Below are 20690 nucleotides of genomic sequence, written 5' to 3' on the forward strand. Positions count from 1 at the left end.
TTTCTATGGCCCTGTATCTGTTGGACTATCTTACTATTTGTAAAACATGATTTCTGTTTGCTCATTCATCTCCTCTAATGCAGGGGGCCAAAAATCAACAGCCTCCATGTCCTTTGAACAAATTACCTAGTCCTGTCTGGGTGATACAAAGCTTAATTATATTTCCCCGGCTGAGAATATTCTTTTCACTGCAAGACTTATAATTGGGATATGGGATTACTTTGTTATGAATTCCCTGGGGTGTTTAGAGACTATTGTATTTCAAGTTGGCTTTGTTTTGTCCAAACCTTTGTGTGTTCATGGTCTTTCCTTCAGAATTACCTGGTCTTCCCTTGTTATTATTTGCCCAGGGCCGACACTATCCAATACTCCTGGGATTGCCATGGTCTCCTGTTACTTATTCGCGTCCATGTGTATTCTTGAATTATTCTCTTGTCCTGGCTATTTCATTTTTGGGCATACATAAAGCTTTTGCACTTTCAGTATTATCTGCTAAACATGGCACTGTTACCAAGAGAATTGTCTCTTTTAGAAGTCCTATTATGCAGGTTACTTGTGGCAGGATTTAATGACCTGACCAAAGTGAATCTAACAAGTTTGCTGTGTGATTTATTACTTGAGGTGTATTGTTCAACTTCCTTTGCCATTCCCTTGAACCCATTTTGTCTCGAATATACCCATGAAGGGATAGTTTGAATCCCTTCTTAGCAGTTAATACTTCACTTTCAAAATCTGGCCCTTTTAGGAGTTCATGGGGCCTCTCCAGCTCAACAAGAGCTTCTTTTTGGGATGTTTTTTCTCTTTGGGGTTTTCCATAGTTCTCTTTTCTGATCAGCATGTCCTCTTGTACACGATAAATTAATGTCATTGTGTTACTATTCCCTCTGTCATGACCCTTGTGCATATCTTTAGTAGGGATATTAAGCGGTGTCCAATGTTTTATGCCCAAAGCTGGACCTTCATTTGAGTTATTCTTTGTAATCTCAAACAAAGAGAAACATTTTTCATGGGGCTGATTAAAATTCTCTTTTTGCCAAACACTATATGCACTTCTTCTTTTTTTTTTTTTCCCTGTCGAGAGGGTTTTAGCAATCTAGAGCTTCATTCTCCTTGGTATGAGGTGGCATAGATTCTTGTGGCTGACTTGTGGGTATAGCCATGGTGATATTTTTTAAAGCACTCTACAGCATAGGCGCCAATTACCTTAAGAAGCATGTTAACCGCTACATTCCGACTAGGAGCTTAAGATCCTCTACTGCCGATCTTGCACGCATCCCCAAAATACGCTTAGCACGCATGGGGGACAGATCCTTCGGGGTTTCGAGTGCACAAGCATGGAATAGCATACCTGCTATGTTGAGAGCCTCCATCGACCTGTCAACGTTCAGGAAACATCTCAAAACCTGGCTTTTCAAGAATTAGTTGCACTTCAGTGATCTGCCACTTTTTCCACCCTCCGCGCCAAGACACTCTAGCTTGAGTAGCTGTGCGCTATATCAAATCTGCTTCATTCATTCATTCATATAATTTTCTTTAAATCTAGGGTGTCCCCATTATTTACCCTCCTTAATTCCGATATAGAAATATTAAGCTCAGCTGTCTCTGCACTGTGATCAATTAGAGATTCATTCAATTCAGCTTTCATTGTTATCTAGATCAGTAGTTGCAATAGAGGGTCCTCATTGGATGTTGCCTTTTTCATTATTCCTTCCTTTCTGTTATATATTTGAGCCTTTGATGTTTCCTCTTTCAAATCATCTATCACTGTTGTCATTATTTCAGGTATTGAGGATAACTCATCGAGCACTGGGTCATGTATCACATGTATCCTCATTCTCTTGTGCCTCCTTCTGGGATTTATAAATTGATTAATTCTTTCCAATTTGGTGTCAATAGCCATTTTGTAGGTGACTAAAGTTTGGAGTACCAATATTTGGATATCTAATTTGTCTGCATTCAACAATGTCATTTGGCATGTTGCTGTGAGGGCTTTATCAATTATTGCCCAACTAGCAGGCAAAATTCCCCCGGCCCTCACTTCATGGTCACCACTAGTTCTGTTTATGAAGTTTGACTGTGGAGATGAGGCAGACTGTGGGTTGGAGAGGCTGGGGTGAATGGGGTGGGGTAAAGGTGACTTTAGCTCTGATTTTGAGCTGTAAACGTGTTGTTCTCTTTTAATGACTCCGTAGTTAACCTTCCTAATCCTTCATGATTTTTCTGCACAATGGGTTCACACACTGACTCATCTTTGTTTGCAAATTATGTGCTTCTCCAAAGTGCTTTCACTAAAGTGCTTAGTGTGTTTTAAGTGCTTTCTTTGGGCAATTTTGGATGCTTGATGTGATTAAAAAGTACTCAGGGTGTATTCAAAGGTTTCGAGTAAATCCACATTTTTAAAATGCTGAAATATTTTTTAAAATATAAAATGTGTTAAACTGGAGAGCGTCACGGTGCTACTCACAGACCGCACTCATAACCTCTTTACGTGTGCCAACTCCATGTCTGCTATTGAAAACATGGGCTTTCTTTTAATAGAGGAGCACGCTGTCAACAAGGATTCAGCTTGATGCAAAAGTGGATTGACCCGACATAAATCTAGCCACAGGAAATGAAGCACGCGCATGACCAGACGCCTCCTCACTGCCGAGGCACACTAGACACTCACCAGGTCCACGTCTACCAAGTTTGCTAGGGAGCAGGCTCTGCAATAGGCCACTTTCTGCAAGCCGACCAGACCGGAACAGAGGGTGTTTTCTCTCCACCACTACCATCCTCACCGCCACTACCACCTGCCTGATCCTGGTCCCATCAGCAGCCTTGAAGTCCAATCATGTTTAGAGAGGGTCCACAAGTCTAGTAGACGGCTGACGGTTAGGGACACCACATGACCCACCTCATGCTGGGTCACAGCACCAGCAACTTCCACAGCTCTCGAGCGGCCTCCATGGTTCGCACCGACTTAGAGTCTCTGCGTCTCATCTCCGCCTGAATGCACTGGAACAAGTACTCTTAGGGCTGACTCAAATTGATACTGAACTTAAACATATCAGCATGTAATGTCCAAGCACTCACATATACATGGGTGGCTCGCAAAGACATCAAGAAAGCACCTTCAAAGTTTGTGACCAAAAGTGCTATTGAGTAGGCTGTACCACAGTCTTAGCTATGAGCTTTTGTACACAAGATAACATTTTCTGGTTCCTTTCTCTGGTGATTCAAGTTGGAGGGAATGCAAATATTTCTTTTTTTGCTTCGGTATTTTTTTCCTTTTCTGCAGTCGTACCGGTCACTGTTGAAAAAGGGTAAAGGTTCACACTTGTAATTTTTTACCTGCATCAGTCACTTCTCTTGGCTGTTTTTTTTTAGGCCATACGTTTGGGGAATACAGAATCTGAGCAGAGCTACCGGCATAATACATGCTTTTTTTCTGAATTTGAGATTTATATTGTTCCTGGTAACTTTCTTACTGTTGAAGTCTGTTCAGGAAGAAAAGGGATGGTTGTCAACAGGAGGAAGATTCATCCTTCTCATATTTTGTTGTGTTATCGTCATTTGAGTTTGAGCATTTCTGTTGTGCGGTATTAGAGTATGTTAAGTCTAGGGGCCTTTTCAGGTATGTGAACATCAGGATGGCCAAGCTTTCAAAGTTTAGGTACATCTGTAATATTTACTGGCCACATAAAGTCATTGTTTCTCTCCCCGGTTTAGGTTTCCAAACCTTCTATTTCTTTTAACAAGCAAATTTAAGACAAAGTTGTTGATAGTTAAAAAAAAAAAAAAAAATAGCTCTATGGGGTCTCCAAAGAGCATTCTGTTCACCAATGAAGAACCAGTCCTTATAGTTATACAATTATTATTTTTTTTTTATTTACTCCATAAATCAGATTGTCATTTATTTTTACAATCTACAGAGGGCACTCGTTATTAAGGCTGGCCATTTCACTTATTAATATTAACGAATATGAAATAAACTTCTAATTCCTCCCATAAACTCTCTGAGAGCATATACATATCAGCGGCTTAGCGATACTCTATTGCTCTTTATATGAACATTACCCGCTTAAGCCTCTCTAAACTTCGTAGATGGAATTTACGCGATTCTTGTATCATGGACACTTTTTAGCATATTGCATAATCTGTACTTCACGGTCACATATATGGGCAGAGGCTGGTGTTGTGCAGTCTTCCTCTGCTCCTGCTGACGTTTGTATTATCTCCCTCAGGTGTACTCATGATCACTTCTTCCTAATCTTTGTAAATAGCTTGTTATCTCTGTAAAGTGCTCTAATACCCTAACGGCGCACTTCGCGCTCTATAAAACACTAAATAAATACATTTTTTATTGAATCATCTTATATGCCCTATGATCAAGTCATCCGTGAACAGTGAACAAAATCACACATTTTTCTACCGCTTCAAATAAACAGTAGATTGCACTTCCATAAATGTATCTTCTTTTGTAAATTGTAATCCTGAAAATAGAATTGCATTTCTCAATTCGACCAGCATACAGAGTGCAAACATGCCTGTTAGTATGCAGTTATGGTTAAAGAAAGGGAATAGGCACTGTTGTAAACATCCGATTAGAAACCATCCATTACCAACATGTTTAGATGTCTTCCTTTTTCTCAGTAGTATTGTGCCAAAAGCAAATGCTAGTGCCTTTTCAGTAACCGCATATCCTCTGTATTTATGCTGTGCCTTTTCAGTAACCGGATATCCTCTGTAATTCTGCTGTGCCTTTTCAGTAACAGGATATCCTCTGTATTTATGCTGTGCCTTTTCAGTAACCGGATATTCTCTGTAATTCTGCTGTGCCTTTTCAGTAACCGCATATCCTCTGTATTTCTGCTGTGCCTTTTCAGTAACCGGATATACTCTGTATTTCTGCTGTGCCTTTTCAGTAACCGGATATACTCTGTATTTCCGCTGTGCCTTTTCAGTAACCGGATATCCTCTGTATTTCTGCTGTGCCTTTTCAGTAACCGCATATCCTCTGTATTTCTGCTGTGCCTTTTCAGTAACCGGATATACTCTGTATTTCTGCTGTGCCTTTTCAGTAACCGGATATACTCTGTATTTCTGCTGTGCCTTTTCAGTAACCGGATATCCTCTGTATTTCTGCTGTGCCTTTTCAGTAACCGCATATCCTCTGTATTTATGCTGTGCCTTTTCAGTAACCGGATATCCTCTGTATTCCTGCTGTGCCTTTTCAGTAACCGCATATCCTCTGTATTTATGCTGTGCCTTTTCAGTAACCGGATATCCTCTGTATTTCTGCTGTGCCTTTTCAGTAACCTGATATCCTCTGTATTTCTGCTGTGCCTTTTCAGTAACCGCATATCCTCTGTATTTCTGCTGTGCCTTTTCAGTAACCGGATATACTCTGTATTTCTGCTGTGCCTTTTCAGTAACCGCATATCCTCTGTATTTCTGCTGTGCCTTTTCAGTAACCGCATATCCTCTGTATTCCTGCTGTGCCTTTTCAGTAACCGCATATCCTCTGTATTTCTGCTGTGCCTTTTCAGTAACCGGATATCCTCTGTATTCCTGCTGTGCCTTTTCGGTAACCGCATATCCTCTGTATTTCTGCTGTGCCTTTTCAGTAACCGGATATCCTCTGTATTTATGCTGTGCCTTTTCCCCTTTGTGATGCCATTTCCTAGACACAGCTCAACCTCAACAAGTTAAATAGCTAAACTGATTAAATCTACTCCCCCCCCCCCCGAATTTATTTGTAGAGAAAAAACAAATATCTTCACGTTCAAGATAATTTGGTGTATGCACGTTTTTTTCCCAACAAAGTAATTGGCTGCAATAAGTGCAACCCTGCCTCCCCCTTGTTACATGCTGCGATTCTTTTTCGACAAAACTGTCCCTCCACAATTATCTCTCTTATCTATGGTCATGGCACGGCACAGAAATCTGGAAAATGATCACGACAAAACAACTCGCGCTTCTGTATGGGAAGGTTTAGTTGAGTACAAACCTATTTCACACTTAGCTGTTTCTTTCAGATATAGGAGTTGTGATTTAAAAAAAAATCATTTTTTTATTTTGTTCAATTATCACATTTCTGCAGCATATCATGGCCATAGTGGGATGTTTAAAAATCTTTTTGTTTTCCAATTCCACAGCATATTATGGGCCTTGTGGGAGACAGAGTAGTGGCTGGTGGTGCTATGTTTAGATGTTACTTGGATTGTAAACTGATGTAGAAAGTGAATACCTCCAAGCCTTGCTGCATGAAGGTTGCTGATGGTGGAAGTAGCTGAGGAGGATAGTTAGAATTAGAGCATAGTAGAGCAAATCACATTATTTAATCCCATCTACAAAGTGGGCTCAAGGGTAGCGCCGTTCCTACCCCATATCTGCGGTACATGACTGCATGCCATCCTTCTTGATTGTGTCTTTCTTCCAGTACTCCCAAATCTCCCGCCTCATTGAGAAGGGATAAACTTGATGTTTTATTCCAATGGTGCTCATAAATGTCAGTGAAATCCCCACAGTGCAAAAGAACGTTGCTTACCTGTAAAATCAATTTAGTATCAAGTCTATCATTAAAAAAACATTATCCTCCCATCAAGAGCCACTGAAAGGAAGGAGAATTTTAAGGTAGTCTTCCATTTATCATTGTCAGAACAAACCGAGAGATCATCTTCTGCATGGATGCAAGCTTCTATTGAGGTGGCTTTTGGCAACATTAAATTGACTATGTAGTTTAGGCCCTTGTAAGGGATAATCTGCCAGTAGGAAGAGTAGCTTTTTATTTTTCTTGTTTAAAAAAAAAAAAAGGGAGAATATAAAAACAATTGTCAGCAATGTAGGACTGTGTAGTTTAGAAACGGATTTTATAATGTAACATGTTAATTTTGTTAAAAAAAAATGTGGAGGCAACAAATAAGTGGACAGAAGTCATTTTGCCTGTTGAAAAGGTTTTGAGGCCTCATGCATACATAAAAGTATTTTTTAATGCCTATGAGTTTAATAGATACCCATTGTGGTAAACTGTTCTTGCAGGTAAGTAACTTTTTCTTTAACATAGTGGGTATGATTGCAAAATGTTTTGTACAGTTATATTTTAATGTGCTTGGTAAAATATGTCTGTGGGCCCAAATGATTTACCCTTACTCAGAGACTTCAAATCTGATGTTGTTTATGCACACGGATGGAGTTTACCCACCAAACACATCTGCAAGCAGCATGGTATTTAAATAATTAGACGCTTGGGTTTAGAGTTGGTGAATCAGCTGGCCCTTGAGGGAGTGTTGTGGGTGGGTCACTTGAAACTAATGAATTTCTACCAACCCATTGTGGGTATTCATCATTATTCCCAATTGGTTTTAAACAAACAGTCTGTACACCTTCGTATACTGCTAACAAATACCGGAGAAAATTAGATTTTTTTTTGTATACAATATTCGAATGCTTTTTTAAGGGTTTAGGAAAGCGGGATTTTCTATATGAAAAAATATTTGCCATGCAGAAAATAATGATGTTCCATTTGTGATCTGATTGTGTCAGCCAACTGATTTTCTGGAAGTGCATAACCTATCGTTTGGGTCTAGGCATAGGCTCAGATTCTTAAGGTTTTCGAAGATATGCGTTCTCAGTCTTTGAGATTTTTGTGAAGTCATAAGCCTAAAGTGAGTACTGTCACTTTATTTGAATGAAGCCCAATGAGACTGGAGTTTAAATTCTAATAAGCCCTTACTGCCCTGTACAGTATTAAAATAATTAGAAAGGACTACAAATATTACTTGTAAGTTGTCCATGCTGAACTGATGATGCGTTTCTTTTGTTATTAAAATAATGCTCCCTTAACAGTACCTGAATCTTTGAAATGTTTTGGGAATTCACTGTGAAATAACATTTCTCCTCTTTTTGCTTGATGCTAACATTTACTTAATCTGTTAAATTGTGTTCCAGAGATTTGTTTAATGCTGTATTATAATAGGCATGACCTTGACATGCAGTCTGATTTTGCTTGTTTACATGCCCTGATCTTGAGGAGTCTATCACCGAATGATGTCTGTTTTCAGATGGTTTCAATGGATCATTAATGCTGTGGCTACTAGTCTGTTTTCCTAGTATGTGTTTCTTTGTACTGTGTTATAGTGAATAGTATTTTTTGATGAATAATAAATACAGGTTGTCTAGAAATTCATAATCCCTTGGTACAAACAATCCTTGAGTTCATTGCATGTACTTGGCTTTACTCTACACATATGTAGAATAAGCAGCCATGTAAAAAACTGTGTCAAGAAGGTGCCATTTTAGACTGTCCTTTCGGCTGCAGAACCCAAATCGAATCCAAAATGTCTTTATTTTGGTCGAAGACCATAAAAGAACATTACAAATATGTACGATATGTAAAAACAAATTAAAAACGGTTAAAATCATGATAAACTTAATACAAGGGCGGTTAAAAAAGTCAATCAACATTTTAGTCCATTACTGGTCCTTATAAAAACCTTGTGCGCCCACCACATTAAAGATAAAAAAACGTAATACAGCGTAGACAATTGGTAATTGGGTATTATACTTCAGTAGTCTAAAAGTTTCTTCACGGCGCGTTGTACTCCGGTTCCCACACAGTTGTACCAGCCATCTTTGTCTAATTTTTTTGTATCCCGGGCACAAAAAAAAGTACGTGGAGTTCTGTCTCCTCTTCTGTACTGCATGCGGGGCACCCCATAGCAGAGCTGCCGGTTCATTTGTTAGAGAATGCACGCAGAAGGAGGTAACCGTGCCTAAACTGAACATAAAGTTTCCTAGAGAAGGCTGGTTGCGTTTCATCTAAGCATGGCTTCAAATTATAGGTATCCTTTATGTTCAGAAATTTTGCTGTGAGAGAACCGGTGAAAGGATTTTCATGGAGTTGGGCGAGTTTGCCCTCCCTATAGCTACTAACCAATTGATTACGCAAAATTGTACTGCAGGCTACCTCTGGATTGCTCTAGAGGCTGTCTCTGCCTAAGGTGTGAAAACCTTCTTTAATGTGTGCAAACCAGGCCAGTTTGCCTATCCCAGAGAATCCCAATATTGCTTGCCGCTCTGTCCTGTATCCAGTAAGTTCGGGGGTCACCCATAATTGATGTACAATATTAGGGGTATACAGGCAATTTTCTCTATAATAGGTCTTGCCTCTAGGTCCAGGCGCAATGGGGCAAGTGGGGAGCTTACTGGTAGGCTGAACAGCTGTCTCAAAAGATTGTTCTCAGTCTTGATATTCTTGGTGAGACCCCCTGAGTTCGGCCCCATACATGACAGCACTCCTTAGTTGGGTTTTATAGATCTCTAGAATGGGTCCTACTCGCCTATGAAAATAATTTCTATATAGCTTGGCCAGCCCACCTGAGGTCTGGGTTAGCTTGAGACTTAACTTGTCCATATGGGGCCCAAGCCATTTTTTCTGTTAAGATAAGATCAAAATATTAAAAAACAGATACTTACTCAAGTTGGATACCATTCATAAACAGATTAGGACGAGTTGTGTGAACGGGATTGAAGACCGTATCTTTTGTTTTCTGTATAATGATCTCCAGGCCCCTTGCTCTGAAAAACTCGCCAAAACTATCCAGGGTTCTCTGGATGCCCATTGGTAATTTGGACAGCAGGAGGGAATCATCAGCAATCATCAGTGCCCGGATTAACTTGTGTGCTAGCTTGGGAGCATCTATATACTTCAGGCTGCTCAATGTGTCTACCAGTACGTTAATGTAAAGACAGAACAAGGTGGGGCCAGCACACAACCCTGCCTAACTCCTCTATTTATTGGAATGGGCGGAGTGAGTTCCCCATGCTACCCATACCTGATTTGTGCTTAATTACCTTCATGCAGTCTTCTTAACATGTTCAGGAGATAATAGGTCACTTAATACCACCCAGAGAGCATCTCTAGGCACTAGGTCAAAAGCACTTTTAAGATCCACAAAGACCAAGTATAGACTACCACCTTACAGATGCACCCTTTTGCAATAAAGGAGTTGGAGCTTAAATATTTGGTCTATAGTGGATGTTTTTTTCCTAAAACCCGATTTTATGTTCCTCCAACCAGGCCTGTAGGCAGTCCAATAAAATCCTTGCAAAGATTTTTTGTGTTACATCGGTCAGACTGTTTGGTCTATAGTTGATGGGCATTACTGGGGACCATTTTTTATGTATTGGGAGGATCTCGGCTCCAGCCCGGGGGGGGGGGGGGGGTGCCATCCCTTGTAATATAGCGTTAAAAAGCACCCACAGATGAGGTCCCCAGATGTTAGGCTCAGCACGGAAGAGATTCTCAGGTATCTTATCCAGACCTGGGGTTTTGCCAGGAGCTATCTTTCTAACAGCACTGATGACTTCTAGCAGAGTGAGCGCAGGGATCTCGGGGTGGGGGTTTAGTGATGGCTGGATTGCCATAGTCTGGGTGCTAACCTCAGTCTCCAACATACCGTATAGAGCCTGAATTTTTTTTCTCCAGCTAACAGCTGCTATATTGGGCTCCTGAGCCACCTTTCAACATCTACTACTTGCACTTACAATGTTCCAAAAGGCTTTCATATCCTTAGACTCTAGGGCCTGTTTCAAAGATACCCATTGGTACGTTTCCCATGATGTTTTTGCAAGAACAAGGGTGTCTTTATAGAAAGCTCTCACAGTTCTGGGTTGGGTTCTACTCTTAGGTTTTATGGCCTCTATCAGGGCCCTCTTTGCTTCCCGCCAGTTGCAGTTGAACTAGGTCTGCTTAACCTTTGCCTGCCTCCCACCCCCGTGTGCCCACTGGCCAGAATATCTCCACCAATTTGGTAATAATTACTTCATGCAACTTAGGAACTGCCATTAGCGGTCAACAGCACCCTGTATGGTCGTAAGCTTTGCTAGTTCCATAAGGGTTGGTATAATGGAATCACACCCGGCCACCATTCTTTCAGGTGATTGTTCGATCCAAGTCCATCTTACTTTTCGCCTACCATACCATTGGTGAGTAATAGTCTGTCATCAATCATTATAAAAAGGTCAGGATTCTCCCCGAGAGTCTAACATCAGCAGTTCCAAGGTAAGCATTGTGGTCGCTGTCATGCCGTGGTAAAACCGTGAAATCAACAATCCTGTCCCACATCCTAGTTTCAATCTGGATATAGTCTATGATGGAAGAATGGCTAACCCTATTGAAGTTATGTTTCCCAGGGGAATCAGATCGGGTACGGCCATTGCAGGCTCGTAGGGAGTGATTTAAGGCTAGCTACTTAATCTGGAGAGCCAGCAGTGTCCATGCTCTGATTGGAGGAATATTAGGCAATTAAAATCATCCCCTAGGGCTACCATAGAATTTCTGGTGAATCTGAGAATTAAATGATCTAATTGATCTAATGTCGAGGATTCTTGACTGGTCCTCACGGGCCTTGAATAGACCTTGGCCAGAACCATTTTGAGGTTTGGCGAGAAGGTAAGGATGATACAAGGGGATGTCGTCAGAGGGGGACTCCAGTTGAGTGGCAGTACAACCTAAATGGGAACCTACCCAAACACATTGCCCCCCAGAGAGCCTCCCACTTCCCTTCGAGGAGGCAGCTTTGTTGAAGGTTGCAAACCCCATGCTCTAGGTCCCCTCCATTGTCCATGTTTCCTGGAACATACATATATCAAACGTGTCAACCAAGTCCCCCCCAATCAGAATCTCTGTTTGCTCTTAAGGCCTGCAACCTTCCATGAGAGTAGCCTCCTTTTGTTTGTTCCATGTCATCTGGCTATGGTGCCTCCCACGGTTTCAGGCTCCATTGGTAGGACTTTCCCTATCAGGTCAGTATAACATGTACTCCTAGGACTGTTAGGGGCTTCCTGTATCATCCTGTTGCTTTCAAGGCTTGGGATTTCTGGTGTTCCAAGGGTATTCATCTGAACATGAGGACCTGCAGAACTAGATTGGGCTTTTTCCTGTGGGGCTATGTTAGAACTAGAACTAGAACTAGAGCTTGGGGTGTCGGGTGGTCCTGGTGTGTTGGTCTGTTTGTGTAAGTTAATAGAGCTGGAGTATGTATTCGCAGGGTTGTCACTAAGACTCTGGCTGGTAGACATGGGCTCTTCATTTTTTGCACACTTCTCCCTGTCCCATGTGATCTCACTCATTCGCTCCTTTTTTTCTCTCTGTCCTGTATAGAACAACTATTTCGTGCTGGGAACTTGACCATGAGTCCCATGTGCCCATCATGAGAGGAACCCTTTGTCAGATGGTTGCCTGGTCAGGGCTAGAATTTAATGCAAGTCAATCGACCTCCTCTGGGATCCCATATCTGTTTACCACAGGCACATTGAAAATGAGTTGTCTCAGGTGTTGATACCCTTGACCCATTGGAGGCTGATTCTGATGATACTCACCTTGTATTAGGTTTTTGTTTGCCCTGGTTTGGAACGTGGGTCTTGGAATATAAATGTGGGTGAGCAGGAGTGGCCTAATTGTTGTACCAGAATCCTGGGTGGAATGATTCGGCTGCAAAAGATTCTATACCATCCATGGATTTTGTTTAAATTAATTACAACACAGTCCCCACAAAGATCTTTTGGTCTATTGCCCACCCAGTTACCCTACGGGTCATAAGAAGTTTTCCTTCATGTGTGTAGGTGAACTGGCGGTACCTTGCCAGCCAGTGAAGGCATTTATTTTTAAGCTCTAGCTGGGTTTCCCTCTGCCCTACTTTTGTTTCAGGTACTCCTGCCAGTACGATAACATATGGGAATGAAGCAGGCCGGAGATTTATTGTTGACAGATCATCCCCTAGCCTGCCCCCCTCACTCAAGAACCAGGGTCTGTCCATACTCTTCTTCAGGATGCTCTTACTTGGTACAACCTGCTCCCCGTGCTTTGGTCCATAGCCTTTGCTACCATCAACCTGGGCCAGGATGATAGAATCAGCCTCCCTTGGTGCTTTGGGTCTTTCCACATCCTTTCTAACACCAGTGTCTATATGGCGTGAAGGGTTAGTTTCACTGTCTCCAACCGGAGTGGGTATTACGGGTGTATTTCCGCCTCTGCTGTCACACAGGTTGGCCAACTTATCAAGGCGAGCCACCAGAGGGGCAAACTCTTCTCTCACAATGCTTCTAATCTGGCCTCGTAGCTGTTCCATCAGGGTGGCCACCCATGGTGGAAATATCATGTCCGGTTGTACGCCTTGGCCATTGTCAGAGACCTGGTTGCTCTGTATGTCTGTATTCACAGATATCCCATCGTTGGATTGTTTCCGCTTCACCCCCTCCAGTTATGATTGGGTTTATTGTTCTTAACTGGGCCCTTGTTCTCACCCCCCTCTCCCGTGTGGCTGGTTTGGGTAATGTTTTAGTGTCAGTGTCTAGTGTTTGTAGAGGTAACAGGGGGGGGCTTTCCAGGGCTCTACTTGTTGTGGGTACAAACAAGTCTATCGGGATGTAGCGATGATCTGGAGTCAACGACAACCATCTTTTAGTTAGTTCTTCCTCTGTGGGCAATACACCTATGGCCCTCTGGAGCATCCGATCAATGGAGGTTTACTTCAGTGGTGGGGATATTGGGGTCGTGCTTTTTGCTTATCATTGTTGGTCCATTTTTGATTTTTGGTTGGACTGGTTTCAATGAAAGCTCCAACTCGCATGTGGGTGGTTTTATGGGAGGCCTCCAAACAATGGTTAGATGAAAAAGAACTTCTAAAGTAGGGGCCACCAAAAATAAAGAGAAGAAAAAACACTTACAGATCGTCTTTGCCGCCTTTCGCTCGGGGACTGCCAGACAGCTGACCTGATGTTTAAAAGGGTGCTTGGGAGAGACCAGGTGAATGATTTTGTACCTTGCAATATTTTGCTGTAAAGAAACACGCCCCGGGAGCAGGGCCCGGGCTTTGGGGGGGGGGGGGGGGAGGTGGAGCCCAGTCTCCTCCGCTCTGACTGGCTAATACGGGCCCGTCTTGGCCCAGTCTACGATCGGGCTGAGCCCGGACATGCCCCGCGTGCATCCCGTGCTGCGGGACTCCTCCCATGTCTTTATGGCGCACCGGCACCTTCTGTGGACGTTGCGGCCCCACCTTCCTGGGCCAGCGGCATCACAAGTGGAGGCTCCCGTGCTATGGGAAGCCTCCCAGATCTTTATAGCGCTCCGGGGCCTTCTGCGGATGTTGCGGCCCCACCTCCCTGGGCCGGCGGCAGAACAAGTGGAGGCTCCCACACTGTGGGACACCTCCCAGGTCTTTATGGTGTTCAGGCACCTTCTGCGGACATTGGGGCCCCCTCCTCCCTGGGCCTGCGACAGTGGCAGAACAAGTGGAGACTCTTTTTCAGTTATCCGCATTAGAACAATTATTAGGTTCTGGTGCAATTAAAGATACTGAAAGGGCCGGGCCCATAAGTTCAAGACCATTCTATAGTCAAACTCTGATGTTTTTTTTCCGCGGCATTGAAGTGCAAAGGGAAGAAACGTGGTTAGGAAAACCACCAATTAGCCAATAAGTATTTTTGATACATAACCCATGTGCAACTACTTAAGGTTATCTAGTTTATTACAAAGCCAAAAATAACTGAACATAGAGACACAGTAACACAAGGGTATAGAAATACAAAAGAATTGGCATAAAGCCAAATCTGCGCATCCAGTTTAGACTAGGCAGCATAAGCAACACAATTAATTCCAGAAGTAGAATACAGAAAATCAGGAAGCACAAGTCCATATTTAACTGCCTCAAGGGTTGGTGAGTGAAGAGCATTACATCTATCTCTATTGTAACACTAAGGTAACATTCCTAAATGAGCATTTTCAGAAGGAAGAATAAAAGGTTGTCAACACATGGAGTCTCCCCAAGGATTCTCTCCATGACCAATGGGCCAAGTAGCATAAAGCTACCAAAGACCGAGCTCGTTCTAGGATGCTCTCACTCTGAAGGCAAGAAAGAAGAGGCGTGCTATCCCTAAATCCAACAACGACCTATCCATAGGTAGCACTTCTCTTGTGCATTTTGGATCACGCAGTCTACTCTGGGTACAGACCTGAAGGTATTTTTTTCCACGATGTTGACTGTGAACCTTCCTTGCTACAATTTGTCCTTGGTTTCCAGGAATTCTCTTGTGTGAAGCACAACGTCCTTCTTTTACAGAGTCAAGCCTCACAATTGTAACTTCTTGCCGACTAGTAAAACAAAGACCTTATTCTGTCCAAGAGAGCGCTTCACCTGCAATACAAAACGTGAGAGATAACAGATTCCACAGCATGCATGAAATTCATACTGTTAATTCTAAAGCGAGAGTTTTCAGGGACTTGCATTTTAGGCCTGTGAATTTCAGTTAAAAACATCATATAAGCTTTACGAACTCACATAACATTAATGCAAAATTCAACTGATACATTTACTTACGTGTGAAATAACATAATTAATAATCACATTTAATATACGAATAAGTGTCATTTGCACAACACGAGTTCTCCGTGTCAATGTTTCCTGGTGTATATGCCCTTGGAGGCACTGGTTTAAATTAAGAGTATATGAATATTTTGTCACCTGAGTGAAGCATCAAGTAGATCATGATTCGCAATCTGTACGTTGTTTGTGGCGGTTTCTGTTTTCCCGCTTTTACATGAGTTCCAGTTGTAGCTGAAAATAGATGCCTGTTTTTTTTTTTTAGAGTTAACATGAGAAATAGCCATTTTGCATGATCCTCAATTAATATATTTTTACTCTTATTTTACGTTATGAATCTATTTTGATGTATTGAAAGTTGGAGTATGTTACTAAGTCCTGAGGATGCCTTACAATAAATACTATTTGTCTCCGAACATAAATTATTCAGTAGATGAATAACCACAATATTAATTTTCTTTTCCTTACAATTACAGTTGGACCGCCTTATACACTGCACTTTAGAATAAAATATTATTCATCAGAACCCAACAATCTGCATGAAGAGTTTACTAGGTGAGCCCATCTATTTATCATGATTTCTTCTTTCTTATGTTGAAAGTTGTAGAGCTTCATAATGTATCGAGACGTATATGTATATTTTTCTGATTGTATGGTGTGCAAATGTACAGCTGAAGTGTTTTCAATGATTATAACCCTTCCCCGGTCCTGTTCCATAGACTGGATCAGAAACTCTAGAATTGGTTAATTGATAATATGCGTAGTACTAACATCTTTATTGGGCATGTCAGTGCTTTACTTCCAATAGACTAAGTATCTCCATACCTAGTGAATTTGGTAATGGATTCTGAATTGAAGCAGACCAGATTTTACCTGTACTCTGAAACCAACCGTATGACTTGTTTATAGTCTCATTTCATACAGCATAACAGACATAGCATAACAGACATGTTGCTCAAAGTGTGTCTAACTTCACTGGGGTGCACTTCTGATTGGGATAGGGAAATGCATAATATATTAATGTATGCCAGTTTGGGTGAATAATTTTCATATCTGAAATAACTGGTTACTTGTTAGGTGTTTACATTTCCCAACACTCAAAACTGCCCTTGCTTTATGTCCTTGGAAAATCATGAATATCAGTGATTTATATATGATCGTGAATCAGCATTTGCAGAAGAACGGCTCATGAGGAAGGTGAGGATGGATGAAAGGGCAGATGAGGACTGCATCATATGGGCTGAAATATTGCAGAATCTCGCACGGGGAGCTTGGACACAAGTCAACAAGCCTCTGTGGTTTGAAGGGTGAGAATAATTGGCTTGAGTTACGACATGGAGTTGTATCCGCGACTGATTGGCAAAAAGCCTACCAGAAGTATGTAGAACCTTTGGTGATATCAAAGCGCAAGACATACTGTCAATTGTATAGGTTCTGCTATATATACACTGGTCAAATTTACTGGCTCATTGTTCCAAGTGAGTTGTTCCCCACCAGTTTGTTTTATGAAAATATGAAAGTAAATATTTCACAGAAAAATGATTTATGATCAGCAATGTAAGACCATTGTTTAGGCTTGGTTTGCTTTTTATCTTGAATAGTAGCCACCAATAACGTTATGAAGAAATATCATAATTTAGGTTTATTTAGTTGATTGAAAGTTAAGAAAACTTACCTTTAATTGAGATTGAATATGTTTTACATAAATTCATACTTCAGTGATTAAACTTGTACAATTCAAATGCATAAAACATTCCTATTTCAGAAAACAGTGGTATGATTGCATTAGCTTTTTTTGTCCTATCTGGGAAACGGTGTGGATCCAGCCTTTTTTTTCTGGATGACCTTTTCCCTCCTGTGCTTGTGACACCGAAGAAGTATATACCCTTTGAGTAATAGTAACTCCTGCCTCCTTTAGTCTGGGCTTTGTGGTGACTGGTGAAGCAATTTGATACTTTCCTCTGGGGTGACTGTGTACTAAACCTTTGCTATTAAGATCATGCATTCCCCACAGCTGGGATCTTTCATTAGTCATAAGTGAGACATGAATAAATCTGTTGTGTGTGGGGATTTAGTAGCGGTTGGTGAATGGTGGGTATCCACTTGGACTCTGTTTGCCCGCTGAAAATAAGAAGGCAGGTTATGTCCATATTGACCATGCCAGCCTCCTCTCCTGGTCCATGTCTAAGAAATCAGTTTGCACATGTGTAGATGGAGGGAAGTAATTAGTTCCATTGCCCAGAATAGGTTTCCTTTTCCTAGAGTGAAATCCACCCTTTCCCTCTTTTCTGTGTTTTTGCTAGTTCGCCTGGTAGCAGCAATAAATGCACAGCTTTGGAGTCAATTTGGTAAAAACACCCAAACCAGTTCAACCTGGGCTCAGGCAGAACTCTTGAATTCAGAGCTGTGAAAACTGGGTAAGACAGGGGAGGTGCACTTCAGGTTGGAAGGAGTTTTTTTTTGTCCTCCGATAACCTCCATGGAAAAGGCAACCTGTCAGTCTTAACCATCCCAACTGCTTATACCTTGAGGTTTGATCTCAGCTGATGTTCTTACGAGACCCAGCTCGCGCTATACATCATGAGCTGATCAAGAGGTGTAATCATTGGACACATTATTCCAACTGCGTCCCGCTATTCAGGATCTAAACATTTCCAGAATAACCCAAGCTCTGTTCTTTTCTTGTAGCAGTTGACCTTTTGGTCCAAGTCTCTGAAGTATTTTACATAGTTCCACCAGGCTCTCCATGTAGGAGGAGCCGCCAGGCACCAGTTCTTACATATTTCCCTTCTTGCTAAGAGAATCGGGTAAAACACAAGTTTGCTCTGCAACCCAGAGAAGCCATCCACCCCCTCAGGTGACAGCACAAAACCAAACAAGATTACAGAGGGGCTTACCTCCACTTCTTTGCCCAGTGGGTCTGACAAGGTCTTACCCACATTGTCCCAGAACTCCTTCAGCCGCAGACAGGCAGAAAATATATGCATGTCATCCGCCTCCTGGGAGCCACATCTTGTGCATCTGGCTTCTCCACCACCTCTTATTTTAGTCCGCTTGAGAGGGGATCAATATATCCTGTGGAGTGTGAAAAAGTGGCTTCTCCTTAGTGCAGCAGATTTAATCAATTGGTAAAGCATATCTAAATATACTTGCCATAAGTTTTTCAGCTCCTCTTGAGGCAAACACTTCTTCCAGACCAGATGAGGGCAGTCCAGCTTCCTGTCTGATGCAGTGAGGAGATAATTATACCAAAGTGCTACTTCCTTTTACTTTGGATTTTGGTCTTGTAGGTCATCCTCCATTGAATTGTCTAGCGGAAAATACCACTGCTGGATTTTGCACCACGTTGAAATTTGGTAATATTTAAATCTAGATAGCATACCGTTAGTCAGATTTCTTCAGGTGTCCCAGGGCAAACAGTTATTTCCTTCAACTAAGTCCCTCCAATGTGTAACACCCGCTGCTCTCAGTGGCTGAGCTAAGGCGTCCAAGAGGCACTCAGGTGTTCCTGGAGAGTCCCACACAGGGGCCCATTCGCTATAATAGGGTATGCTAGACTTGAACGGCAGTCGAACCCTAATTGAGCAGCGGCATATAAGACCTCCAGGCAAACTTTTTTTTAAATTTGGGACGCCAAATTTATACATAAAACCCTAATCTGGGCTGTCCATCAGCATGGCCTTAAACATGATTCCGGTCAAAGTATGGTCTGACCTGAGAAGAAGCATCTTACAGTTCTTTAATTGATACGCTCAATATTATAATTGCAAGTCTGGTAGGCCCAGGCCACCGTGCGAGAACTTGTGTCTTAAGTTTTTCCAGGATTACCTGATTCCCTTGCCAGCCCATATAAAAAAGAGATTCTTCCCTGAATTTTAACTAGAAGGCTTTTGTCAAACAATAGCGGAATATTATGAAATAGATAGGCAAACCTAGGCAGAACGCACATTTTGACCGAATTTGTCCGCCCATAGTGTGTGTAAGAGGGAGACTGCCATCTTTTCAGGAGTATGTTAACTTCCTTGGAGACTTTGGCGAAATTTATTTTGGGCACTTCTATTAGCTCCTGTGTTATAATTACTCCTAAGTATCTTATCTCCTTTGATAACCTTGCCCCCTGCACTGCCAAGTTACAGGCCATAACTTCGGTCTTATCATTATTAACCTGATAGCCGGACATTTTCCCAAAGGCCTGTACTTTGGTGAATAGTTCTGGTAGGGCTTGGTTGGCATTAGATGAAAACATAATCAAATCATCGGCATACAGGGCTAGCTTCCTTACAAAACCATTTATGATAAAAGGGAGTATTTCTTTATTTTGCCATAAACTTTGGGCCAAGGGCTCAATATATAAATCAAAGAGAATAGTTGACAACGGGCACCCTTGTCTTGTGCCACGCCATATTGGTACAGGAGCTGTAAGGTTGCCATTAACTACAATCTGAGACCGAGGGGTCTTATAGATTTTCTTAAGAACCTCTCTGAAAGGCTCATCAAAACCAAAAGCCTTCAATTCTCTTTTCAAGTAGTGCCAGTTAACACGATCGAAGGCTTTTGCTGCGTATGGAGTGATGATTTATAGCAGGACACCGTGCGTCTTTGCCAAGTCTATTGAACCAATCCGAGTAAGGACCAGTTCTTTCATCGGCCTCCCAGGGAGGAAGCCCTTCTGGTCTTCATGGATTATTGACACCACGATTTTACATAGTTGAGCATTTAATACTCCAGTGAAGATCTTATAATCACAGTTCAGTCGTGATATTGGCCGATAAGACTGACATTGCTTTGGATGCTTCCCTAGCTTTAAAATTAGTGTAGTAGCTTCATTCCATGAGTCTGTTAAAGGGGGGGGGAACTTTTCAGTATTTCGTTGAACAACCTAATCCAGATAGGAATGACTTCGTCCACCAACAAAACATAGATTTCGTTAGGTATCAAATCAGGACCTGCAGCTTTCCCTTTCTTAATTTTTTTAAGAGCGGTCAGGATTTCACTCCCTGTTATATCCTGGTTAAGCGACATTAGGCTGTCCGCACTTAGCCTTGGGAGCTGCTTCCCAGCAAGCCACTAAATCCTTCCAGTACAAGTCCTGAAAGAATTTCGTAAAAGCCAACTCAGTCTTCTCTATCCTTGACATACAGGCCACCATTTTCCAGTTTAATCTCACTAATGTAGTTGTGGGACCTATCCACTCTAGTCTTCATTGCCAGTTATTTCCCCCAATTCTCTCCCTGATCGAAATACCTCATTTTGCGAACTTCCCACTTCTGTAGCATAATCCCTTCCATCTTGAGTCTGAAGTCCCGCTGTAGGTCTTCAACCTTC

General features: G+C 41.9%; 1 protein-coding gene across 1 annotated transcript in view; it reads left to right on the top strand.

Moving 5' to 3' along the window:
- Positions 1–20690, top strand: part of EPB41L4B (erythrocyte membrane protein band 4.1 like 4B) — a 729970-nt gene that overhangs the window by 351261 nt on the left and 358019 nt on the right. The window contains exon 4 of the mRNA XM_085606843.1: positions 15842–15920. Coding sequence (XP_085462969.1) covers positions 15842–15920 — 79 coding nt within the window. The remainder of the gene's footprint in view (positions 1–15841; positions 15921–20690) is intronic.

The sequence above is a fragment of the Triturus cristatus genome, chromosome 5_2, assembly GCF_964204655.1.
Source record: "Triturus cristatus chromosome 5_2, aTriCri1.1, whole genome shotgun sequence".
Taxonomy (NCBI): Eukaryota; Metazoa; Chordata; class Amphibia; order Caudata; family Salamandridae; genus Triturus; species Triturus cristatus.